The following is a 27,795-nucleotide window of genomic DNA, read 5'->3' as shown; positions in this document are numbered from 1 at the left end:
AACAGTAGAAAATCAACATTTAATCTACAGAGTTAGACAGGCAAAGTGAAGATATGATCATACTTCATTTCTGATCTCAACAGGTTTTTAGGCACAGGGACATACATTTAAAAATATCATATATTATAGCATATATTATTCTATGTAGCATAAAACCTCTTTACCATAACAACGTATGCACTTCATCATCATGTCGCTGTACAAAAATACATTAAAATCTTTCTCTTTCTCTGCACATTGTGGGCGTGTGTATGTTGATTGTGTTGTGTTTGTCCACGTGCAAATATAGGCGTTTATAATGTGTGTGTATGTGTGCATTTATATATACATGTGTAAGTGTGTGTATGTGGTCCTCTTCTTGCAGCCGTAGTTCATCCAAAGTCGATACGTGGCCGGTACTCAAGAACCATGGGATACGTCTGAGGGAGAGACAGAAAAAAGAGAAACTGTTTCAGAGAGAGAAAATCGATCTTTTGGTCCTCACACTGTAAAATAACCATACTTCAGAAGATAAACGCACCGCTGCTGCTGCTGCTGGAACACAGAGGGGTAATTTGATAAACACTAAATCACTAAAGCTGGAAAATCCTGCGTGCAGGTTATCATTTATCGACTTTTAGGAGGGCTTAAAAAGGTGCAAGAGCAGTCACACAAATCATCAGCATGTATTTTCAACCAGTGTTTCAGCAATACAATATGACATGTGTTGAAACAGACACACACTAGACCAAACTCTAACCCTCAACTGTTTCTCCAGAAGCAACTAATAGGAACTTAAAGAGAATAATAATTGTCCTGAATAGTGTGTCATGCCGTGAAACTTCAATTTAAAGCATCCCAGTTTGATGCCCGTACCTTTTACTGGCCTTACACGTTTTGACAAATACATGCAGGTCTCAGTTAGAGGTCTGGTCTGGTTTCTGGATGTATAAAACCTATTGAAGCCCACCGGGTGACCTGCTTGAGTTATAGCAGAGACATTTTAGTGGAGACATGCCACTCAATCACATTCTCAATACAACTCTATGGGGAAAGCCCGTAACGGTAAAGTCCCATTAGAAAGCCAATCGTCAGCTTTTAACAGCGTATTTCTGCCAATCGTGTGGTTCCACTGACGTAAGGGTCTGTTTTACTTCTACTGCGCATGCGTGGAAGTGGTGACAAATGCATAGTAGAAGTAGAACCTGTCGGGTAACACGCTTTTTAAACCTTACATTGGGGCAAAGTGGTCAAACTTTTGCAGCAATTTTTATTAGATTTTAATGCTGATTCTATTCATACAGTTTTTATGTCCCAGTAAAAGTTCAGATCTGGCTCTCGCCCTATTCATTTAGATAGGAGCCTGGTCTTGTTAGTCCGAAATAGCTGCCCGGAGGCGTTGCCAAGATGATCACATATTTGGTCATATAATGTCCACTTCTATATCTTTAAAACTCCTTTACTAATTCAATCACCCTGTAAGCAGAACAGTCGTTGGGAGTAACTGAGAGAGTTAAAGCCTTAAAAGAAGAGATGCATACTGAGTTCTCTCCCCTCTTGCTTGTTTCCTCAGTCGTTCAGGCTGAAAGGTTCTCAAATGTATTTCTAAAAAGTGAGGAAACATGGGGGCTTCATTTATCAACTGTCATATTCACTTTTGAGGCTGTGAAAGTGTCTGTGCAGGATAAATCTCCAGTAGTTACAACACACATTGTTTGACTTGTTTGTTGAAGCAGAGAAAAAGACAAACCGGGCGACTCTCATTTCATCTGACTTCAAACAGCATGTTTCCTGAAGTCAGAGTTAAAGTTGTAAACCTGTTTCCATTAAACTGTCCAGGATCCACCTGGCTCTGCTCTACATGGACAGAGGGGCCAAGCGTCTGATGCAGAAGAAATATAAAAATAAATAAGAAGTAATAGAGGCCTGGCTGCTGCTCGCTCTGCTGAATCTCAATTGAAAAGTTAATTTCCATAAGGCTATAAATCCACTGTTTGGGCTGAAAAACAGAGAGAATCCAGTGGGTCTAAGTGCTACATGTATAACGAACAACTCTTTTTATTAGGCTTAGGGTTGCATCTCATTAAATATGAATCCAGAAGTAAGCTTGCTTATCAAAATGTATTTAGGTTTAGCTTTTAATTTCCAAAAACTTGGTAAAGCTTTTAATAACAAAAAAAAAAAATGTGTGCATCAAAAATGTCTAATGGCATACGTTTATTTAAAAACAGATTTAATGCATCCTTCAATTCAAAAAGCATTGCCTGGGAGCATAATTCACGTATCAATTACGTTTCTCGTCAAAAGTTACCTGGAAAAACACATTAGCATTATGGGAAGAGAAAAAAGACCAAAAGTGATGAAAAAGTAGGCTGGAATACAGACTGGCTTTCCCAGAAAGCTTTTCACTCGTTGGCTGTTGAATGAGGTTTGTCAGATGATCCCCACGGCGGCTTACTAAATCTGAACCATAAGTATCGTAAAACTGATTAATAGCCCGGGCTTTTGTTTGCTAACATCCCTGAATTTATCCTGCCTATATTTGGGACAGGCGTCCATATGGAACAGGCCTTTAATTCCTTTTGCACAAAACTGAAATAGACTACTATGAAACAGTTTATTTATTTCAAACTATTTTACTTATTATCCAATAATATCAAATACACGTCATTCATTTGATGTAGCTCCGACAGACGGCTAATACAGTTATATTTTGTAGGCAGCAACGTAACTAAAACAACAACACGGTGCAGGATGAGAGAAGTGTGGCAGAAGTTAGCAGACAGAGAGCGATGGACTTCGCATGACAGGATTCACAACTTGGATAAATTTTTATGAAAAGCTGTTTTGATTCTTTTGATCGACCTGTCGATGTTTGTTGTTTCCGTTAAATGAACAGAACTATTGAATTGTGGAAAATCTAACCATGTAGCATGTCCATACTGATCATATGTTCAAACGATCTAAGCAGCTTAGAAGCAGCTAAACCGGGCAACCCGGCGGGGTATAACAGGTTTTCTACATCCATAGAACTTCTATAAAAACCAGACCAGGCGTTTAATGGAGACCTGCGTTTATTTGTCAAAATATGTTCCCACACCAGGTCAGTAAACAGGGTAGGCGGCTATTTGGGACTCGGCTATTAATTGAAGTTTTACGGTAATAGTTTACCTTAAAATAATGAGTAATACACAAACCGCGTCGCTACCTGCCCTGCCAGAATGCTACAAGCTGTATTTCATTGTATTTCAACCATTGAAATACAATGAAATCAAATATCTTTCCAGAGCAGTACAGAGGAAGGAGAAGGGACACATCAATAAATAGCAATCTCTGCAACTTTAATCCTCACTTCTTTGATGTTGATCTATCATGCAACATCCTTATGGTGAATGTTTAGGTTGTACCTTTTTTATTTATTTTAGAAGTTTACGGTCCCTTCATATAGATGACTTAGCCCAGGGGACCCTGGACCTCTCAGTCCCCTGTGTGGCCTGTGGCCTGTAGGCCCGTTCTGTAATCCATTCACCACTGTGGTTAAATAATAGAAATGTCAATGCTGACTACTAAAACATTTCTGGCTCCTTTGGCTGTAAAGCGCATCTCAAAGAGTCAAAAGATATGAGCTGCCCTTTTCATGAAAAATTCAGAAAGAAAAAAAGGCGAGTGTTTGTGTCACAGCAGCTGCAGAGTGAAGAGCGCGTCTCCTGTTTTTGTCTCCTATTTCTGGCAGCTTGAGGCTGCTGGTGCTGCAGAGTACAGCTGCTGTCATCTCCTCCGGCTTCCTGCATTTTGCTGCATCATGTCTCAGAAAAAAAGAACACTGGATCCAACCTAACCAGACTATCACTGCGCCTCTGTGTCTGTCTGCATCACTGACATCTCTTTCACTCAGCGTTTCTGTCTCCAAACACTTTAATTATCCGGCAATATCACATATTCTGTTCAGCTGTCAAGACAGTTTTAAGGGAGTCTGCTCTGGTGTCAGATGACTGAACCGTAGACTCAACGTGCGGCACCAGCAAAACTCCACAAAGGGAAATAAACTGAAAACTAAATAGTCTGTCAAATAATGATTGGTATAGCTAAAAAAAATTTTTTTACATAGTACATATCCCGCATGAATATGTGGCAGTTAAGCTCATGAAATAAGATTTAAAAGCTTCCTCCTCTTGGGACCCTGAATATTTCATGGAACTCTTTTTCTGTCTGACATTTACTGATTGTAAAGGTGTCTTTAGAAAGATTTTTTTAAGAGGCAAAGAGAAGGCGCGGTGAGGATATAAACAGACACATATTCAATCATGAGCCGAAGATGAGTAGTTTGTGCAGCCACAGCAGCTCAAAGGGAGAAGGTCAGGGTGAGTTGAAAAAGTTTGTGACTTTGAAAGGAGGCACTAAAGTTCTTTTCCCCTGGCTGGTTTTTGTGGCTAAATGTAAACCTTTACCATGGTAGTGCCATACCAGAAAATGGGAATATGAATCTTCTTTAACTGCGATGTGTGATGGTTTTACCCGGGGGTTCCACAGGGCACGGCTGCGACCCGGTTTTGTTCCATCCTGTCTACGGCTTCATACCTGATTGTGATGACTGGTTCAGACTTTGTTGATTTGGTCATTTCTTGTAATTGTTTTCTGTGCTTCTACCATGGTTAAACACGCTACATAGATAAATGATCTCTTTTTTTTTGGTTTTGATTGTGTTTTTTGTTGATATACGTTTAGGAGTCCGCACAGGGTGTTTTATTGTGAAAATTTACCAAATTCTCTATGCTGTTTCTGTCTGACTTCCTGCCTGGTTCATCTGCTCTGTGCAGCGTGGTCACGTTTGAAGGCAAGAACAATCTGTTTTGCTGTTTTATTTGGAAGAACATTTGTAGAATACATTAGAATCTGGAGGACAATTAAATTTGCAACAATTATGATTTTCCAGTATTTCTGAACTAACCTAATTTCTCTGAAACTACAAGCACTGTTTGGACAACCAACACACAAACCTTTTGCATTAATTGTTTCTCTAACCCAACACTAATTTGGAAAGTTTATTGAAACTATACAAGTAATATATCAGGCCAGTGTAGGAACATTATATGCTTTTAAATACACCTGGGGTTTTCCTCTGCCCTGGTGGGCTGCTCTCTTTCAAATTTTTGAATCTGTGGATCCCCTTTTCTTCAATTAACACCTTCCTGATGAAACACTGTGTCAAAGCGCCCCTTCCCCTTGAGATTTGTTGTTGTTTTTGTTGCTTATTTAAGAAAAATAATTGCTTTATATTAAACTCCACTTCTGGAGAGTGTGGTGTGTTTGAGGCGGTAAAGAGGTTCAGTATTCTCTGGATGGAGCACTTGCTTGACGTTGTATAGGAAAAAGTTTTGGGTTTCAGTCTTGAGTTTTGTTCCATCTTTCAGGCCAAAACTTTCCTGCTTCAGAACAAACGGAGCCAACACCTGAAACTGATTTGCTTCTCAATTACAGGAGGGATGGAACAACTCTGTCACAGCTGAAACTTCGGGGCTGATCTCAGAAATAAATTTTGTGCTTAAAAACAACGTGATTCTTCTTTTTTAATCTAATCTGAGAGGCAGAGCTGACCTTTGTCTGAACAGAATAAACACAGAGGGACTATGTGGATCGGCTCTGTCTATCCAACACGACTGTCAGCGACCATCTGGCATTCAGACAGTGAGTCTGTTATCTAGACACTTTATGTGCACAGCCAGGTTTAGGTCAGTCTTCTTTATCACCACCTGCCCCTCCCCATCTACTGCTACTGTTAAGACTTTGATGACGAAACACATTGATTTTATGTAATTTTCCCCCACAGATGAACACCGTGGTCATTTATTGTGCAGTCTAAAATATATATTTGTTATCTGCAACCTAAGGATTAAACAGATGCATGGATTTTAAAATCCTTCTTATATGTACTACATTCCCTCTACTGTATAATTATCCTTGATGACCCCACTGGTCACGTTATCACAGTTACTCTATTAGGTACGCCTGTACAATCTAAAGCAATCCAAAACCACTGTTCTGCAATAAAGTCTAAAAGCTTTTGTGACACCTATTATGTTCATCATAGAGGTGTTAATTAAATTATATATTTTAGCATTTACAGCGGTCATATTCTGCTTTTTGTCTTTCTTCTTTTCCTTCTCTTCTTTATTGAGTTTATATCTTTTTTGTGCCTGTAACAGGTTTGCAAAGTGAAAAAGCCCAAAGTCCAGTCCAAAGGGAGTTCCCATCCCCCACAGAAAACTCTGCTCTGAACTGCCTGAAAACAGCTCGTTTGCTAGTAGTCATTAACTAGGAACTGCTCATGTGCTACTCCCAACAAAGATCATTTAGAGACAAGATGTATCACCCCATAGCTAAAACAAAGTCTTCAACACAGGGTGAAAAGAGGAGCTGCAGCAATGTGTAGTATGACAGAAAATATGGTGTGTTTTGAAAATGAAACCATGTAAACCTGTTCTGGTACAAGTGCTGGTGGTCATTTATGTAAATTAGGAATTAGGAAAATCACCTCTCAATATAATGTTGTCCAGTCAAAAACACCCCTCTGAGCTCATTAATAAATATATAATTGAATTTACAAATTTCCAATGTCAACAAAACTGAACATTATAAACTTTGTAAAGGTCGAACTGATGACAAAGCTGTTGTATTGAATGTGTAGGCTACATAATAGGCTACAGAGTGTATATGCCGTCTGGATGAATGAATCTGGAGGAGGATGTAAAACATGCTGTTCGCTCCAAAAACTACTATTTTAATATGTTTGTAAGTTGTGTATGGTGAGATTTGAATGTCTTCACAACAACTTTGCATTAGCAAATACATTTAGTAAGAAACGTAATGTCCTGGATTTTGTTTTTGGAATCAACAAAACAAGAAATGTTTATCATTGTATGTATCTGCCAAACATTTACCTTAAACACATTTTATTGTTATCCAACAATATCTGCTCCTGGCTACAGAAGCCTGATTAACATTTCCATGTTTCTTTTGGGCAAGCCGAAGCACTTGGTTATGGTTATCTTGCCTGGGTTGTATTTCTTTCCCCTAAACATATTTACTTTTGAAGGAGACCAGGCTGATTGGTCTTTGTGATGCTATTTAAATTAGTCAAAGATTGACAATATATTGTTTTAATCTAATCTTAGCTTTCTGGAATCTTATTGGGACAAAATGTTGACAGCTAATTTAAACAGAAATCAACCAAACCGTGCAAACATCTTCACTGCTGAACCATATTAATGAACTGCCAGTCAGCAATAACACACCTCAGAGTGTGTTCATTACCCAGTCACAACAAGGAACGCTATTTCCCAGATCCGATTTGAGTCTCATGTTTCTCTAAATCACTCTGATGGCAATCAGCAGGCAGTTTCCTGTTCTGACTAAATGACATGCAGACAGCCAAGTGGTAACAAATTTATTTTTCCTTTTCCTGACCGGCCTCTGGGTGTCTCGGCGGCAGAGGGGGAAAATGAAGCCATGCTGTGGCGTTGTCAGAAGGATGAGACTGATGAATGGCTCCTATCGTCTTTCTCTGCCTCTTCTGTCTCCATTCCCGACCCTCATGCTTTGTATCTGTCTCTCACACCCTCTCCGTCACTCCTCTCCTTACCTTGTCCTTAACCAGACAGGCTTCAAAAATAATTTCTTGGTGCTTATCCTTCTGACTCACCAGGCAGGACATAAATAATTCTGACGGAATGACTTCTGCCTGTTGTTTTGGAAGATGAGAGTGGTAGGCAGAGCAGAGGAGGAGACACTGAAACACTGAACAGAAGATTTTGCTCATAGTGGAGCTGGGGTAATAAAACTATATTTAATACTTGAGCAAGCCGTCTCCAAATGCAATCAAAATCAGAGCATTCACCTGTAGTGAATGTGAATTTCTCGCCCTAATGGAGTCTGTTCAGCCGAGTCACCATGTTTCCAAATCTAAACACACTCACAAAGAGAAGAAGAAGTCATCATGATCCTAGTAATCACTGATTTGGTGATTTGCAGGTAAATAGACTTCTGGGTTTAAAGTGGGCATAAAAAGGCTGAAAAGTGATTTGTTACAGGTCTTGGTTACACTCTAATTATGTTTTCAACAGCATTGTGACAGTTTTCAACCAGTTCTCATCCCAGTCACATTTGGACGCTTGGTAAAGACCCCTTGGCGTCACATTTTAGCGCTTTAGTGTTGTTTTTGTTTGTGTAGGGCTAAACAGTAATTTTAGCAAGAATAAATATGCAACAATTTCAAAATAAAACTAGTCTTTAACATTGTGAAACGTCACAATTTGGTTAGGTTTAGGCACCAAAACTACCTGGTTAAGGTTAGGAAAAGATCATGGTTTGGGTTAAAAGAACTACGTTACTTACGTAACTTAAATTATGTAAGTTAAGTGACGCTGCTTACGTAACATCAACACGTTCTCACTCCCTACTCGTAATGACGATTGGTCACGGCCCTTTGGCGTCGCTTTTTAACACCAAGGGAACCCCTTTAGCGTCCATTTTAAACGTTTATGGCTCCACGGTTAAGTTAGCAACGCTTAGCAACAACAAATATGCAACGTCTGGTTAGACTTTCAAAATAAAACGCAAGCGTTTCTAAACATTGCCATTTTGAAACGGCAAGTTATTAAAGTTGTAAAATAATTTTAATTAGTAAAGTAATTTTGTTTGGTTTAGGCTCAAAAAGTACTTCTTTAGGTTTAGGCAACAAAACTACTTGGTTAAGGTTAGGAAAAGATCATGGTTTGGGTTAAAATAACTACGTACGTCAGGTCACACGGAAGTTAACTAACATCACTTGCGTGACCTATTTACTAAATTTACATAACTCACGTAACTTAAATACAAATACTTAATGTTGACTTTCTGTTTCACACGCGACACCAACCCCGGTCTCCTGGTTCACAGCTGGGGTTCTGGCCCTCCATCCAACCCATCTACCTCCTTACTCAGTCTTTTCTGTTAAAAATCATACACCTGCTTTTACAATCAAAAACTGACGCTACAGGGCTTCCCCCCCACTGCGTTGAACTATGATGCTATAGGGATCCCCAGTGCGTTACAGACTGACGCAGATGGGTCTTGACCATGCGTCCATATGTGACGGGTCAGGGAATGAGAACGGGTTAGTAACATCACTAAAAATAACCAATGTTGACTTTTTGTTTCACAAGGGAACACCGGTGGAAGCCTGGTTTCTGACCCACCCATCGACCCCAACCACCTCTTTACTCTGACTTTTCTGTTATTCATTTATAGAACTTTTAGCGTTAAGCTATGATGCTAAATGCTGCTATGTGTTTGTACCAGACACCAAAGGACGTGACGATACGTAGCCATTTGACCCCCTGGGAATGAGCAGGGCCTGCTATATTACAATGTGAAGCAAGTCCTAACTACACATTAAAATGTAGTAATTGAAATGCTGCTGTTGTTATAAGGAACCTAGACGTCTTAAAGTAACCTGATGACTAGATATTTTTTGACAGTGCTTACAGGGAGGACGTTAGCGTGTTCACCAAAGGACGGACTGGGATAATAATTCAGGAATCTATCTTCAGTCCAGGCTAATCTCCACATTCACTTCATTCACAAGAGAACATGTACATTGTGAGTGTTTGATGGAAATATGTTTGTGCTGGTAACATATATTTTACTTTTAGTTTAAAAAACACAAATAATTAAAACAGCTATGCTTCTGCAGTTTCAAGAGTTAGTCAAGTGCACTTAATTGAGGCAACAGGAATAAATATTTATATACGGTATATCATTTTTGGACACTTTTGGAGTGTTTGTTCTGCACCTGCATTTCTTGTGACTAACTGAAGATACTTCCACCTGACAGAAACGAATAAACAGGTCTTTATTTTCCAGATTATTTCCATGCATAAGCATCTCCTGCTTTTCTACAGAGCATGATTACTTTTATTTAAAACATGGAATCAACTCTGGGATGGTATTATGAAATGCAATACAATTTAATGGCAGCCCTGCTTGTAGCCTATGTTTTTTTCTTTTTGAAACACCATAACCATGACCCTTTCTCATGACTGACTGATTGTTGTGTTGATGTGCATGTGACGAGTTGTGTGTGATGACAGACATATAATACCATCAGGTCATAAAGTGACTTTGCTCTAGAAACAACATTTAGCTGTATTTAAAATATTAAATTCTAATCCTATAACGAATTTAATCCTATATTGAACAGTTAATAGGCACGTGGATTCCATAATCATGCCCATCTTACACTGTACCATGACATGTTAATTGCACTATTTTGCACATCTGCACATTTCTCCATGCACAATTTCCACATGTATATAATTCATCAGTTGCACAAGGACGAAGTGTACATATTGGTTCATATTTTTTCTAGGTCTGATGTTTACACTTTTTATATTTGAAGCTTATTTTATATCTCTAAGATCTTTTTATCATTTTATTTTTATTTATTTATTCATTTATTTCTTTTTACTTTTATTGTAGGCATTTGATGTGGACAGCAAAGTAAGAATTTCAGCGTACAGGGAAACTTGAACATCTGACAATAAACACTTTGAATCCCTTTGAATCTAATTAAAAATTTTCGTCATACCGTTCAGGCCTACCTCATGCACGTTGGGTCTGGTCTTACCAAATAACCATCACCAAATGATTGTAAAGTATCGATAGTGGTATCGATAAAGAATCGGATCATTAAGCAGTCTCCATAAGGGTATCGACATCAATAAAAATGAACGATCCCTACTTCCTACTCACTAGTGTAAAACTTGCAGGGATTACTATTATTATATTATTATTATTATTATTATACTACTATTACTACTATTCTATTAGTAATTAGTAATAAAACTAACAATTGAAAGTTATGTTGATTGAATGTTGGTGATTATACCGTATGATTGTATGATTATAAAATAAGAATAAAATATAATATAAATAAATATTCCTGTTTGCAGGAAATTATGTCGAATTTTTTTTAATCCATTTAAGTGGACAACGACGATTTCATACTGACTTCCTTTGCCTGTCTCACCTCCCCCCAGCATCCTCCTCCTCTCATCCTCCTGACCTGGTATCTGATGCCTCCTGCAGTGCTGTCGCGCCCCCCAGTCACCGTCCACAAGTGGACGAGACCTCTCATTACACACACGCAGATAAACAAGTCATTAATGCGCTCACACACAAGCAAGCACATATGGTGCACTACGTATAGACCAGGGTTATGGAACACACACAGGCCCACTGAAGCAGAGGTCTAATGTGAGTGCCGTCACATTTCATACAAAAGCAGGACAACTCCTCCTGCTGCTGTGTGTGTGTGTGTGTGTGCTGCTGTATGTCTATCCTTCTGAGGACCAATTAAAATTTTACACCTTGAAAGTGAGGACATTTCATCTAGTCCTGATTTCTTCAAAGCTGCAGTCGCAAACAATTAAACATACAATGCAAAATGTCCTCCCACCAAATCCACAAGTTCCCTGTCAAACCACCGTCTTCTCAAAGAGCAGCTGCAACAACGTCTAACAGCGGGATGAGAGGTTAGTACACCACTGCCTCCCCCTCAAAAGTCTGCCCATTTGTCATCATGGCATCGAACATATTGAGTCTGAATCTCCACGTGGAGTCAGGACATGATCACTCACGTTTTCTACTATAGCTGTTGTTGTCGGCGAAGGAGGGATGGGCAGCTCTTTCATTGCTGCTGGTTGTTTCTCAGACAGTGTGTTTGCAAAGCTTCTTAAGCTGGGCTGAAGATATTGAGCTCAACTGTGTGAGAGCATGTCCCAGGAGGCGTGTGCATGAGCAGTAACTGACACTGCATTAGAGACTCTGATTGGGTGTTTTGACCAGGGAGCGGTGGATTCTAGCAAATGGCATCAGGAGCAAGTTTAATTTTTTTCACAGATTATCTGTCTTGTGTACTTTCAGGATATCGTGACAGCAAACACGACAAAAGGTTATTTTTCTAAAAGTCCCCTACTGAACCTTAAATGAGAGTTTGAGGTTTCTGTCTTTGTTTTAGGATTAAGGGTGTGTCCATGTTTTGTTGTTAGACAAAAGGACAAAAGAATTTCCTTTGTTGATTCTTACTACTTTGTATCTGTTCAGTTTGCAATGTGACCTTCTCATTTTACACAGTGGTGTGGATATATACAGTATGTAATTAGTTGTAGTGTAGTTAAAAATAAATCAAACAAATGAAGTGTATGTGTGGTATTAGAGGTACAATTAAATTAATAAAAGAAGTAAAACTTTCTGTCAAGCATCTTGAAAGCAACACAGCCATCTTTAAAATGTGACTTGTTCTAAAAAGTTCAGCATTTTATACTAACAACAACCCAAACAAAAATGTAACCTTTCACACAGCTTGAAGTCAGAATCCTCCCTTTCCCCAGAATCTGAGTCAAAAGATTCTTGGAATAAAATCTTTTTTCCTGCAAAAACTATTTACCACTGAATAGACAAGTCATTCAACCAGAACCAGTTTTCACACATGCGTTCACATGTGCATAAAATAAACCCCAATCTTTACTTGAGCCAAATTCTGAACCTTTTCTCAAAGTCTTAACTATAAAATAAAAGTTCAACCTTGTCACACACACACACACACACACACACACACACACACACACACACACACACCCTTTCCGGCACCAATGCATCTACACATGAGCATGCAAACATGCACACATAAACAGGAAGTGAGGGTGACAGGCTTACATTCTCTCCATGCAGCCTCCATCGGGTCATATAGATGAACTCCAGGGTGTGATCTCTGCCCATGATCTCGCCGTTACACAGCACATCCAGCTGAACGCGGCAGAGAAATTACATTAAGTTACATTTAAATATTTGCACAATGCGAAATTAAAGAAAAAGAGTTCAATTTAATAAACGGTTCAGAAGGAGAATGTGGTGCAAAAACCTGTTATTGTGCGATTAGATGCAGGAAATGACAGGGGAAATGAAAATAAAAAGGATATCAGTCCTGATGCACAAAATGAAAGGGAAGGGGAAGTTCACTGTGGTAATGAGTGGGAGGCTGCACTGAATGTGTGAGAGTGTGAAAGACTGAGCTAAAACTGGTGTAACGCACTCACGCAGCCTTTAGCAAACATGAAAAAAGCCAACACTTTTAAATCGGCTGATGAAGCTGACTGCTGATATTGGTAATTGGGATGGGATATTAATGAGCATCTGGCTTCATAAACACTGAATGGTTTGAGAGTCCCAGTTCAGAAGTCAAGAGTTTGACTTGACTTTCGCTCATACTGCCTCTTTTTGTATTTTTCATACATTATATTGCATGGTCTATTTTCTTAAAGCTGCAATCTGTTTGCATTAAACTCATTTTGCACTTCTTGTGTTAGCCTAGTGGCTACATTAGCAGCATGAGTTCCACTAAACTGTAATCGGAAAAATAACAAAAATAAATTAAAGTCTTTATCATGAACTTTACAAATATGTTTAGGTGGAGCAAGTATCCCTTTTCTTAAAAGTATTATTTCCATGCTTTTGAGGAAAGCTGCTATTTGATCCAGCAATTGACCCCCCGCTAAGCCAAGCCCCCCTTAGTTACTGTTGCTAGGTCCGACCTGTCGAACCTTTATCACGGCGCTGCCGCTGTCTATAACTGCGCTCCCTGGAGATATAAGCGATCTCAGAAAGGTTTGCATTACACATTTGAACGTTGTATTCAGGCTGTCAAACTGACGTGAAAAAATAAAGACAGAAGCTAAAGTCTACCGATCACAGAGAAAGAAAGAAAAGAAAAACAAAACACTGATGTTGACGATTCAGACAAAGGGACAACGATATTAAGGATTAACGCTGTTCCTGTAAAGCTGGGTAGGTCTCTATTCACAATTACAAACATTATTTTTAATGTTTGTAATCTATATAACGTTACATTCAGTAGTTTAGTTAAATTAATTAACATAACTAACATTACATTATCCACAGCCTCTATTTTTCTGGATTTATTTTAGGTTTTGAAAAGGGAATAAATCGTACTTCTCTTTTCACCCTCTCTGGGCAGCAAATGTAGCTATTACAGGTGCCCCAAGAACAGCGTTTGACCATGTCTTGGAAAATTCAGCAAAGAAAGCCAGAGAACGACTCCTTTTCCATTATAGCCAATGGAGCGCAGCCATGAAAGTGCCGGACCTCAGTTAGAGCGAGTCCTATTCTGCGCTGTGATTGGCCAGCTGCGTATTCGGGCTTAACGAAGGGTCAATTGCTGATCAATATACCTTCAATAAACATGTACATCCGTAAAGGTGTGTAGGAATTCATCTGAGACTAGGCAAGTAAGAAAATGGAAATATTGTGCTATCCCTTTAACCTTTTGAGGAAAACTCACTTCTTGAGAGTCTAAGATAAATTTACATTTTCCTTTGAAAACACCGGAGGGTTTAATCTGTTCCTTACCTCATACGAGCTAGGCAGCTTTAGTTTAAGACTGAGAAACTTCTTAATTGTTCCCACGGTGACTCTACTGGAGCAGCGGATGAACCTCTTCATCAAATCCTAATTGGATGAAAGACAAATTCTATTACGCCACGATTTAATGAGAGAGGCAGCTAAAAGATTATGTAGATTTTTCCAGGAAAAGACCCCAAAACACATTGAAACCATTATAAAAGATTAGACCACCGAGAAGCCTGGAAACATCTACAAACCCAGCAGTGGTCCAAAAATATAGTTTGTCTTTTAAAACTATAGGACGTCCCTGTTTCTAAGGTTTATGGATGAAGAAAGTACTTGAAACTCCTCTTGATGAAAAAGTTAAATTATTATTAAAACACACACCGTGACAGTGCTCTCCCCTGACTGTCCCGTGTTGCGTAGGCAGTCCAGGCAGATGGCTATCTGAGGGTCACTCCTGTGGTAGTCGTCATTGCCGCCATCATCACCATCATCACCACCGGCATCACCATCGTCGCCTCCAACATCAGGCAGCCCGAACCTCTGACACCTCAAGTTTTCTGCTGTGGTTTCAAACAAACATTCACACACACACACACACACCGAGTGACCTGGGGCTTTACAATTAGTATAGACAGGAAGGTGTCAACTATTTTGATAATCAAATAATTGGATTAAGTAAAAAAAAAAAATTAAAGTCCAAATTCTCTGATTACAGCTTATTAAATGTGAATATTTTCTGGTTTCTTCCCTCCTCTATGACAGTAAACTAAGTAACTTTTGGGTTGTGGACAAGACAAGACGTTTGAGGATGTCATCTTGTGCTTTGGGAAACACGAATGATAAATGAAATTCCCCTGAAACCAGCTTAAAATATGATGATTATTCACAAGCTGGTGACTCAAACCTTTATCAAAAACTCCCCTTATCTACTGATTTTACTTTTGCCACCTCTAATAACGACAGGAAGAAGACAGGAACACAAGACATCACAACCCAAAAACCAATTATTAAAGGTTCAATTTTCCCAATCCTCCACAAAACTGATGTGTAAATCTTTTATTAGTACGTTTCTAACATGGTTGATTTACGCACACAATCTCTGTCACTTCAAATTGCAGGGTTTCTCATGGTAGTGACAACCAGAACTGTACATATTTCAAATGCAGATAAAATAATCGCATGAATCGCTCCGTCATATTCATGCTCTCAATGACAAACAGCTTACCTTGGCCGTTTTCTTTGGGCTGGTTCTTCTTCCAGAATTCAAGTTCCTGCTGTTCCTCTTCTGGTTCACATGAACAACAGATAAATAAAAGAAAGTGTTAACAAGCAGCACAGAAACGCAGAGAAGCATTCAGACAGATTTTTATTAAGAACAAAGTCTGATATGAAATCCTGTGCTGACAGAGACCTCAGGTTTTAAAACGGTATTTGTTACATTACATTTGTGTTTGAAGAACTCAGTTTCTCTTTTTCATGGAAGAATCTCGGTTGGTTTATGCAGAATTGATGCAAAAAAAGCTCCTTTGAACTTCTGAAGAAAGACACACATGATCAAGACTAGACCGAAACTTATCAGTGGGCTACAGCAAGATTTCTATCCAGGTAGAAGGCTTGCCATAACTGACGTACAGGCTGGGAATGCTTTGTCTAATAGGAGCCACCTGGACTAACGATAAATAAAACGCTGTCTAGGAGCATAACAATAAGCATATGGCTAATATCTGGTTACCAAGTCTGGAACATAGTGTAATCTAGAAAAGCATTTTTTTTTATTCTATCTCTTGAAAAAACTCTGCATTTGAGGCTTCTACGTTGTTTCTACGAGACTTACGATAAGTGAACAGACATATACTGCTGCTGCTGAAGTATGTTTTATGTGTCTAAGTCAAAAAGAAAAATTTTAGAAATACCAAATGAGGTAGCCACAAATTAGCTTGATTTAATTTAGAGTGCAAAGGAATTCTCTGCATGGACGAGACACGTGTCTGGTCAAGAAAAATGAAATACTCTACATCTACTTTTCAAAAACCACAAAACAGAATTCATATGAGGCTGATTTTTATACTTCTTGGCCGAGCGGCACGAGCCCCACTAAAATATATGATGTTTGCTCCATCTCTCAGCTGCCAGAGCGCTCTGTCAGCGGAGGTGAAGTTATAGAGTCATAAAATGAAAGTACCATCACAGCTTTAGTTAGACATGTTGACGTGGCTTCTAGTTGGCCCCGCTGCAGAGAGATTGTTGAACGTCTTCATCTTGTTTTAAAACCCTTCAGCTTCTACCTCTCTACAATTGTGACACTTGGAAATAAATACTTTACTGATCTCAGCAGGAACTCCCTTCCATCTTAGCTTGGAGGGATTTTGTTTTGCTCAAGAGCACTTCAGCAGGGTGGATGCGTTCCAGCCGTGCAGGTTTGAATCCCGGTCTGCCATTCTGAGGCCGTTAGATCTGATTAATTACGAGCTCCTTGTGAATGTGAAGCAGGCTGCTGCTTAGTATACTGTAGTGGGATAAAACGTGGGTCCTGCCTTTAATGGATGTTGCAAGGTCTCTATAAATCTGTGGAAATATTAACTATAGGATAACTATCATGAGGATACTGTTAGACAAAAAAAACACACATGAAAAATGTGTTTGGATAATTTAAATGTGCACAAGATACTGTAGAACTTCAATTAATAGCCCAAGTTTTTATTTTCTTGAACTCACCCTGCCTTTATTTGGGACAGGCCTTTAATTCCTTCACCACACACGTGAATCTGAATGAATTACACTTTGTGCTCATTGTTTCCATAAAATGAACAAAATGTTTCAGTTGCAGAGAATCTAACTGATGTAACGATGTGTAGCATGTCCACACTGACAAATGTTTAAACATTTATATTGGTCCGCATTATCTAAGCAGCTCAAGCAGGTGACCCAGTGGGCTTTAAGGGGTTTTACACATCCAGAGAACTTATATAAAAAACAGGCTTCTAATTGAGATCTGCGTTTATTTGTCAGAACCTGTAGCCACGCCCAGCCGTTAAAAGAAACGGCATCTAAATGTGACTTGAAGTTGATGTGTGTGCATGATGGCTGCCTCACAAATTCTGCATCCATTTGAAACGTTGGTCGTGCATGTCCTCAGAAATTAACACTACTGGTCCGCAAGATATAATGTGCACATGAACAGGAGAGACACTGTAGGGGCAGTATGGGGTTGTGACCAGGTCAGGTGTCTTAATCTTATAGGAATGCTCTGATTAAATGTGACTATTTTCTTTCTTTGCCTATATGTAATTTAGTGTTCCTCCACTGGTTAAACTGCTCCTTTATTAAATTATTTTTCCTACCTCCCATGAATAGTCACTTAATTAAACACGGACTGCAAACTGAGGAGACAGACTGGTGAAACCATCTGGCTGACTCACTTTCTCTCAGTCCGGGCACCAGCTTGAAAATGATCTCCTCCAGCGTGTTGTCCAATCTGAGAATATGGAGAGAGAAGAGTGTGAGAAGGAGGTGGAAGGAGAGAAGGATGACGAGGAAGTGAAAGTTGCAGTGGGTAATGAAGGAGGATCAGATGGGCGGGAAGCACAGAAAAGAAGTCATGTAGGGATAAAAGATTCGAGAGAAAGGGAGAATATGAAAAAATGGAGGAACACAGGATGAGTAGTTGAATGTTGGGGGTGTGGTAAAAGAAAAAGAAGATAACAAATATAATGAGAACGAAGAATAGGATGTGGTAAATAAGAGAGGTGAGAAGGAGATGCAAAAGGATAAGGAGACAGAGATATGTTAAGAAGAGAACGAGTAGATTATCAAATAACAATAACAATAACAGGTGGATCAATCCAACGGAAGTGAACAGAATTTGTGGTACTCAAAGCACTGAAAAAATGTCATCTTTTTAATGTTAGCAACATGATCTCATTTAAGATGAAGAGAGAGTCACAGAGCCATAAAGAAGACAGATGAAGAGAGCTTAAGGGTGACAAACTACCGCTGAGAATGAAAGAAGCTCAGTCAAATAAAAGAGAGGACGAAGTGAGAGACGAGAAATCTTACCTGAGCATCTCCAGTGGGTTGGTCTCATGGACCTGAATGCCACATTTAGGACAGTCATTACTCTCCTCAAAGTGCTGCACAATACAGCTCTTACAGACTGCAGAAGAAACAACATCATCATATTTAATTTCGGTTAAATCATTGACTGTATAAAAGAAGTGGACGTGGCCACTGTGACGTCCCCTGTTGGCATTTTGGTCGTCGCCATCTTGGTTTTTTAGAGCCTGTGATTGACCATATTTGGAAGAGAGGGTGGAGCAGGGGAGGATACGCATTACTACCCCTCTTCCCTGACTGACAGGTCGCTAGTAGTTACTTGTCAGCCACCTTGTAGCCCCGCCCTGAAGCCTCCCCTGCTTCCTGGTCTCTGTTCCTCTAAATGGGACCATAATTTACTAAATGAACATCACGCTGTGTTGAAGAAGACTTGAAACCAGCGACTGAGACCATAAACTCATCAGGAAAGTGTTTACTGAGGGAATAAATCAGCTGAGAAGAAGGCTTATTTTCGTATTGACGTTTATATAATGTGGAAATGCCCCCAGAGGATACGTCTACTTCTTAGTCAGTGTGTTTAATTAGCATCCCCAATGGCAGCTCTTCCCTAAAGACAGTTTGACATCATCTTGTTTAAGTACTCCAAAGAAATAAAAGAAAGAGACCTGCCTTGAGCAGTAGTTAGCTTGCAGATAGCTTGCTCACTCACAATCTTGTCAACTCACTTGCTGGTAGCTTGCCAGGTCACAAGTTAATTATCTAAATTGCTAGTGAATTAGCTGGCTAGCTTAGTCTTTATAGTGCTCACTATGTTGATATGAGCTTTGATTAGCTCCCTATCTAAACAGCTAATTGACAAGAGTGGATGATTATGTGTTCACACAATGCACTGCGGTACACTCTGGGGTTTCTGGGAAAACCAGATGTCGTCAAACTATCTTCATGAACTTATGCCATTTATTTTCATTTGTCATCTTAAATAACAAAGAAATCTGCATGTGTGTTTCTGTGCATGTTGTTTCACTCACAGGTGTGCAGGCACTCGGTGACCGTGGTTGGTTTAATCAGGTAACCTCGACACAGGAAACAGGTGATGAAATGGTTAAAATCTCTCACCAAATGCTTCCTTCCTGTAGCAGCCATGTTTGGAGGTTTTTTTTTTATGACACTGAGCAGGAGTCCGAGTTACAGTTTGAAGCTGAAGGGAAATGTCACCTTCTAGCTTTAGAAGAGTCACGCATCCATTCACAACAACGAGGAATGGAAAAGATCTCAGTTCGAGGCTTAATAAGAGTTTTTTTGAAAGAGGGTGTAAAGGTTTGGGATCTTCACACTGGCTAATATTAATCCAGGGTAGTGAATCCAAGTATCAACAACTGATGAGAGAGATATGAGATCCTACTGTGTAAAATCCTGCTCCATCCTTGAGTCAAATTCTATTTTGTCGTCAGTTTTTCTTCGGGGACATCTCCCACTCAGATCTTATTCCATCTTCAATGAACCATGTTGCTTGCATAAAAAAAAAAAAACCTTTCCAGTCTGTGCAATCCTGTTTCAAACAAACACGTTTGTTAAATTCCCAGAATTCCTGGAGAGTGAGATCCCTCCCTGTCTCAGCCGAAGTGCCATTTTTAATCCATGATGGGTCAAAGGTCAGCTGCCAAGAGTGAGGCCAAAGACAGAGTAGTCTGCCTCGTCCCAGTCTGTTCATTGGTCATTAAGGTGCTGCTGCTGTTGACGTCTTCATTCTTCTAGTGGCACACGGTGACACAGGATTGTCTGATGACCTTTTAACCTCAAACTGAAGTTACCTAAAGAGAATAAAAACAGAGAAAGAAAATCAGGCTTGGACAGGATTGTGCAGAGCAAATATCAAAAAGCAAAAAAGCAATGGAAAGATATCAAAAGGTATTCACATACATATACACAACCTTGTACATACTGACATAAATATTTTTTAAAACTGCAGAAAAGCTGATGTTCGTAAGAAACAAACACTGAAGTCTTCAGTGGCCTGGGTCTATATTACGCCTCAGCCAACTCTGTTCTGGTGTCAAATGTCAAAAATGATAAAAAGCATTGTTTTTCTTATGTCTTTTGCTAAAACGTTTAGTTAAGCGCTGGAAATGAAGATGTACCTGAGACTACTGATGATTTGTTTGTTTGTTTGCCTTTAATGAATCGGATCATTTAAAAGCAGAACTGGAATATGAGAATGACGAAGCAATAGCTCAGACAGCAGGAACTCAAGAAACTGTCTACGTAGCAGTGCCAAGAGAAGTTTGGACCTCACATAGCAGGTAGTTGAGGAACTTCCTCAAAAAAAAACGGAGATGTTATCTGTCCAGCTTGACCGTAAACCAGAGGAGGGTTGGTAGGTGTCAGTCTATCAGAAGTTACAGTAGGTTTTGTGTAAGATAGTGGAGTTCAAACATGAAATATAACAGAAAATATTAATAAACTTTTCTTTTTTAAATCTATAAATTATTGTAAAAATGTAATAACTTACAAAAATATGTTGTTGTTTTTTTGCTATTGTTAATGATACATCCCGAAACATTTACAAGTAATATAATTTTACTATATGGCTTAATCTGCATTTTATCGATAAAGTCATATAACATCCTTAAGGTATTACACCCAGGAATTTGTGCATTAAATACTGTTCTAGGTTTGTACCAGTAGTAGTAACTATGTACTCATCTGTTGTAACCCAAAATCCATTCAAATATGACAACATGCTATGATTCTGACTTATGCTTCTTTTAACACAACAACTGGTTGATATTCCAGATTTAAAATGTCTGAAATTCAATATTATGTGTTCTACATTCCTTATTTGGAGGTTAACATGAACTCAATTGCCACACATTTACTTTGTAACTACTGTTACTAACTATTATCAACAAGTTCTCCAACCATTACGACGAAACCGTTTATAAAACAATATGATAACAATAATAATGATGTCCTTATCAACAGGATTTGTTTTCTTTAACACGTTCTTCTTTAAAATATGACTGTTTTCTGACCCATCACCTGTCTGGTAAAGGTGTGGTTACGTTTTTAGTGAACTAAAACTACTTTGTTAAGGCCGGAGAAAGATCACTGTCATGATTAAATAAAATGACATGTGATGCAAACGAACCCATTCTTACTCCAAGTCGTCACATATGGGCGCGTGGTTAAGACCCCTCGGCGTCAGTTTGAAACGCACTGGGAAGCCCCTTAGCCTCATAGATTAACACACTGGGGGAGGCCCTGTAGCGTCATTTATGAACCCTAAAAGCAGGTGTAGAATACAAATAACAGAAAAGTCACAGTAAGGAGGTGGTTGGGGTGAACGGATGGGCCAGAAACCTTGATGTTTTCCTAAACCTAACCAAGCAGTTTTGGTGCCTAAACCTGACCAAATTGCAACATTAACCAATAGTTTTATTTTGAAAGTCTAACCAGACTTTTAACTATAGACTGTGTCAAAGAAGTGGACGTAGCCACTGCGACATCACCCGTTGGTTTGAGGACTACTGTTTTGGAGCCTTGAGTTTGGTCGCCTCCATTGTGATTTTTTCCAATCAGGCACCAGACATAACCATATTTGGACGAGATAGTGGTGCTAGCAAGCTTGCAGCTAGGTGCATCTAACTGTGAATTTACCCGGGATGCTAATGTAGGCTAGCAGCAAAAACAGGCTTAAAACAAAACACACTTATCGGAAAAATTGAACAGCTGACTCCTAATTAGCTGTACATAAACCAGTGCTGGTTAAATGTACACAGAGCAGCGGATACAAGTCGCTCTAGCTTGATTTACAGGTCGCCATGGTATCGAGTTGTCAATCACAAGGTAGCCCCGCCCTAAAGCCTCCCCTGCTTCCTGGTCTCTGTTCCTCTAAATGGGACCATAATTTAGTAAATGAACATCATGCTGTGTTGAAGAAGACTTGAAACTAGCGACTGAGACCTTAAACTCATCAGGAAGGTGGTTACTGAGGGAATAAATCAGCTGAGAAGAAGACTTATTTTCTAATTGGCATTTATATAATCCGACTTCTTTTTGCAACCAGTGGAAATGCCCCCAGGGGCCAGGTCTACTTCTTAATCAATGGGTTTAATTAGCATCCCCAATGGCAGCTCTTCCCTAAAGAAAGTTTGAGCGTCACCATCATTTCTAATGAAAATGGACTTCTTTTTGAAACCAGTGGAGTCGCCCCCTGCTGGTCGTTAATGCAGGTTGAAGTTACTTCCGCATTGGCTTCACTTGTATAACCAGAGGTTGCCGATTGAACCAGAAGTTGCATTTGTATTTTTGCTAACTTCACTGCGGAGCTCTATAAGTCCAAAACAACTCTAAAGGGTACGCAGGGCTTTAAAAAGCATCACTAAGGGTTCTTGACCAAGCGTCCATATGTGACTGGTTGGGAGTGAGAATGTGTTGCTCAAACTGGTAGGGACAGTCTCTTACTGACCTCCATTATTATAACCACTGAACACATGCAGGTATTGCCACAAGCTGTGTTTTATGATTCTTCGGTTTGAGGATTAAAAACTGTTGGAATTTAAGATGAACTAATTTTTTTTCTTATATTCATTCAGGCGCACATAATCCATCCATCCATCCATCGTCAACCGCTTATCCTGCGTACAGGATCGCAGGGGGCTGGAGCCAATCCCAGCTGACATCGGGCGAAAGTACACCCTGGACAGGTCACCAATCCATCGCAGGGCCACACATAGACAAACAACCACTCACGCTCACACCTTAGGACAATTTAGGGTCACCAATTAACCTAGGCTGCCTGTCTTTGGACTGTGGGAGGAAGCCGGAGCACCTGGAGAGAACCCACGCAGACACGGGGAGAACATGCAAACTCCCCACAGAAAGGCCGGGGCAACTGGGGTTTGAACCTGCGACCCGCGGCCACAGTGCTATCCACCAGACCACCATGCCGCCCCCGCGCACATAATCATCAAGTCATTTTACTTTTTTTTTGTATCCACATTATCATCTTTTTAAGTTTCCTCTCTCTCCTACTTGTTTTGTTGTGAAGGATTTTATCACACGCTGTAATTAATATGATTATATTTTACTAACAGTGACATGATTGTTGCAGTTCTGACCTACATGTATCTGTCTCTGGATTACCGTTACTACTGGTAGCTAAACCCTCCAACTTGCTCCCATACCATCCCCACTTTGATGGATCTGGATGATTTTGGTTTCTCTGCTTCAAATAGAGATACTGAGCTAACTTTTAAGCTTCATAGTGGTGTCTGGAAACCCACTTGGAAGTCTCATATTTACTGCACTAAGCCTTTTATAAACCATTTATTTTCATGGGATGTTGTCAGTGCTGCCGTTACAGGAAATGAAGTGAGCCAGTAAATGTTTCTGGATGTGGGATTAGTCACTGTTCTCAGGTCTTATTCATTCCTGTTGTAAACAACACAGCTGTCTGTCCATTACTTGATAACAGGCTTCCATCAAATACTAATCATCATGCAAATTACTATGATAACAGCTACAGAATAAACTGTTTGTTTAGCAGGCAGGTTGCATGTATTTACCACCTCCAACCTCTCATGTGAGTCTGACACTTCTTACTGTGATGTTTGCAATAAATTTACCCTATATGCATTTCATGTCACAGTCAAAATGACTGACTGAGTTTTGGTGGGTTACCTACCACAACTTCATTATATGGGACCATAATTTACTTGTATAATAAAGCATAGGGGGATACAGCAATGTATACAGTAATCATGCCAGAAGAAAACAACGCAATGAAGCAGAAAAGGCTCAGTGTAAACTCACCACTGTGTAACACAGACACATTATCAGTTACTGTAGGAATACCATTACCATCAGGGGTAGGACTGAGGGGACAAAGGGGACTGACTATGAAGGGACCTACATAAAATATTTATCTGTAATACAGCATTGGTTTACATAGTTCATATGCATGAGATGTCAATTTTAAATAAACTGTAATTAAATAAATACTGAGTCCAGGATACTAAAAATGTTGACTGTTCATTTATATTTATGGGAAATTTGCACTTTAAATTGAAACACCCTGCCAAACCTTACGCAAAATGTTTCTTTACAACTCCAACAAACTGAATCGCAGTTACTGCTTAAACTCTACCAAGGCTACACACTCCAGATGTGAAGATGGTGATCACCACGTGGATGGAGCCTAACTCGAAATACACAGGCTGAAAGACAATCATGAGATACATGTACCAAACTTTTTACTATGTGAAGTTACATTTTAAGTTCCTGGATTGACAATAAAAGCTAATCATTTGTTACCTGACTCATGGTAGAACTTTTAGAACAAATAAAATAATTCAAAATCTGTCAAAATGTGTTACAGATAGTCCACTAACAACAGACAAACTAACAGATCGGGCTGAAAACATCAACAAGGAACAGGTTGCCTTCTGCAGAGCTGCATGGTTACAAAATTATGAGTAACTAACTCTTTGACTCATGAGTCAAACATATCAAACCTATCATGCCTTAATTTTAATAATGCAATTGGCTAATTAGGACAAACAATCTTAACAGTTTAGTCCTGAGTTACTTTTTTTAATTTATAAGATATGAATGAAATATAATATTTTAAATCTATGTTTATTCTGACTAAGCATCCACAGGAGAGTGCTGATCACCTCATGTAAATCCTGATGTAGCTCCCTGTTTTGTGGTTGTATTGTATGGGCTTAGGCTGTAAGTTATAGCTGTTACTTTACCCACCTGCTGTATGCTACAAAGGTAATAACATTGTAAGAATAGCTCGTTCAAGATTCCTTTGATTAGGGGTATACCATATTCTCACGTGCAACTTCTATCATTTTGAAATTACATCACATAACCTGCAGGTTGACATGCCGTGCGGACGTCAGGTGTGTAAACAGTGTTGAACACATGCAGAGCTGGGTGCAGGCAGCGCAATCACTGCAGAAACAAACTACAGACAGAGGAAACTGTGTACTGCTACTTCGCTCCAGACTCCTGCTTCATTCAGCGTGGGTCGCTTTTTTTGCTAGAAAAATCTCAAGTGCGCAGTTCAGAAAACCCCCCTCGGTGTCCGTCAATGAGACACACACTCGTGCGCGCACACGTACACAGACATATGAGCTATACTCACACAGAGCGGATCCGCTTATCTCATCGTTAAGGCGCGTCACGGTCTACGTCACCTGTGTCAAAACGACATCAATGGACGACAAACGCACATTACAGTGACACACCGATATATAAGATACGTGCCCAAACCCTCGTGTACGAAGACGCGCAACCATACGCGCACGTCGCAGCTCGTTACTGTATATCCATCTGTCTACACTCACACACATGCACGCACGCGCGCAGCACGTATCGACAGTAAAAGTTGCAGAGCTTCATGACAAGGCCTTTTAACGACGCGAACGGGAAGCGCACCGCACACGGGTTATCTACCATTTGCGTGAACATTACCGCGATCCCGCATGCGAGTGTGCACGGCGACGCACTTTGCGTTTCAGGGTCGAGAGCGAGAGAGGGGGAGGGAGGGGGAGAGAGAGAGAGAGAGAGAGAGAGAGAGAGAGAGAGAGAGAGAGAGAGGAGGTCCAGTCAGCAGCGTCAAAGTTTGGCTGTAACGTAACGCGACCGACGTCGGCTGATGAATTCGCCATCCGCGCAGAAATAATCTGAAATAATAATAACACATTCCTCACCTCCGTCCACACTTCCCTTCTGCCCCCGGAGTTATGGATGCCGCGGCTGGGCAGGAATGTCCACCATGACACTGCCAGGTCCTCCGGTTCAGTCTGGTCCGTGTACTGGGTGAGGAGAGAACACGGAACTGGTCGGCTCGGATCTGCCCCACTCCGTCCAACAGCCAGGCAGGCAGGCAGGCAGCAGAGAGCAGCGGTGGGCGGGGAGCCACCAGGCAGGCAGGCAGGGCTCGGAAACTGAAAGCGGTTGTGTAACTGAGTGACTGTTGGCCTACAACACACACACAAACACTCGTGCACACACACTGAGCGCCGTGTCTGATGAGCAAGGATCGCGCACAGGGAACATTTTAATAGAAATTATAACTAGATCAGATGAAGACATTATAGACTCAAACTGCGCTACAACATACAAACACATCAGCCCTCATAATTAAATAAATATCTTTGTGTTGAATCGACAACTGATTTCTTCTCATAATTTTGAAAACGTTTTTCATCTGTGATAACAAGTCACACATTAATCATATTTTTGAGTCAACTTTTTAAGAAAATCATTAATGTTCCCCCCCAAAAAATACACACAGTGGCGTTTCAACACTGTTGTCAGTACATTCCCCGAGGAGACTTTGAATGTATTCAGTGAGTAAATCTGCATGACATTAGACCTTTTGTAAGGTCCCGTCTGTCTTCCTCTTGTTGACCTAATTAATGCCTGGTTATCAATTAATTATTAAATATGAGCATTAATAACTAAATGGATTACATTTTAAAACATTTCGTTGTCCACGTGTGCCATATTCCTGATGAAGTAATCATTTTTATTTTTATTTTATGTTAACAGGGATAACAGACTGAGACCTAGATCTCTTTTTAGGCTGTGTCCTGTGTAAACATGTTAACATGTACAGTAGATAGGTGTCATTTACACTAGGAAAATGTCCCCACCCCTTTTTGAAATGGCTGATTTTGTCCCCATCGCTTTTTTTGAAAGCATTTGTTTAAAATTCTGTTCTGAAAATACCTTGCACCAAGAATGAAATTGCCTTGAGAACGGTGTATTTGCACAATAAAAAAACACGCAATGCAATTTAAATGTGCAGTGTCCAAACAAAGTAATTTAAGATAATAAAAAAAAACTATTACTGCATTATATTCTATTATATTTTATATTTTGAATTGTCACCTGCCACCTGAAGTTTGTGTTTCTCTTTACATAAATAAAAACATTTACATCATAAATTGGTGCAGAAAACATCTCCAGGATGCAGGAAATGAACTGTTTAACCAATATATTCCACTTCTTGTCTTCTTTAAGTGACCCCAATATATTGTGCATTGTCACATCTCATGAGCTAGGCGTATCATCACACCCCTAACCTGAGCATTTATGGCCCCACTACTTTTTAACACAAAGTGACGCCCTTGGTACAGCAGACACACAAACGTGAAAAATTTAGTAAAACGTACAAAACCAAGAAGCACAATTCAAGAGAAACAATTACATACAACATCATATTGATTCTCTGTAGTATTTCTAAATTGGGTAAGAGACCCCAGAGTCTGTAACTTGAGT

The 27,795-nt window shown here is 39.7% G+C and overlaps 1 protein-coding gene across 3 annotated transcripts; it reads right to left on the bottom strand.

The window, feature by feature from the left end:
* pcgf5a (polycomb group ring finger 5a) lies at positions 1 to 26,397 on the bottom strand. 3 transcript variants are annotated; one of them, XM_046065100.1, is made up of 9 exons: positions 26,220 to 26,397; positions 19,524 to 20,306; positions 18,499 to 18,595; positions 17,862 to 17,917; positions 15,668 to 15,727; positions 14,824 to 14,999; positions 14,443 to 14,541; positions 12,733 to 12,822; positions 1 to 419 (listed from the first exon to the last, which is right to left on the bottom strand). In XM_046065100.1, the coding sequence occupies exons 2-9, from the start codon at positions 19,636 to 19,638 to the stop codon at positions 372 to 374; spliced, it is 741 nt and encodes a 246-aa protein (XP_045921056.1). In that variant the 5' UTR covers positions 19,639 to 20,306; positions 26,220 to 26,397; the 3' UTR covers positions 1 to 371. The 3 variants fall into 3 exon arrangements, with proteins under 3 accessions (XP_045921056.1, XP_045921054.1, XP_045921055.1); XM_046065098.1 differs by having other exon boundaries at positions 14,824 to 15,002; positions 26,220 to 26,395; XM_046065099.1 differs by lacking the exon at positions 26,220 to 26,397 and adding an exon at positions 25,652 to 25,890 and having other exon boundaries at positions 14,824 to 15,002.
* Between the last annotated feature and the right edge of the window lie 1,398 nt (positions 26,398 to 27,795).

Source organism: Micropterus dolomieu, linkage group LG12 (assembly GCF_021292245.1).
Source record: "Micropterus dolomieu isolate WLL.071019.BEF.003 ecotype Adirondacks linkage group LG12, ASM2129224v1, whole genome shotgun sequence".
NCBI lineage: Eukaryota > Metazoa > Chordata > Actinopteri > Centrarchiformes > Centrarchidae > Micropterus > Micropterus dolomieu.
This window is presented reverse-complemented; position numbering and strand designations above follow the sequence as displayed.

Excerpts from the sequence above, each read along its gene's own strand:
- pcgf5a (XM_046065098.1), bottom strand. The coding sequence starts at position 19,638 with ATGGCTGCTACAGGAAGGAAGCATTTGGTGAGAGATTTTAACCATTTC. Across the intron at positions 15,003-15,667 it reads GCCCAAAGAAAACGGCCAAG|CAGAAAACTTGAGGTGTCAG; the intron begins GTAAGCTGTTTG and ends TTGAAACCACAG. Across the intron at positions 420-12,732 it reads GGAGGCTGCATGGAGAGAAT|ACGTATCCCATGGTTCTTGA; the intron begins GTAAGCCTGTCA and ends TCTCTCCCTCAG.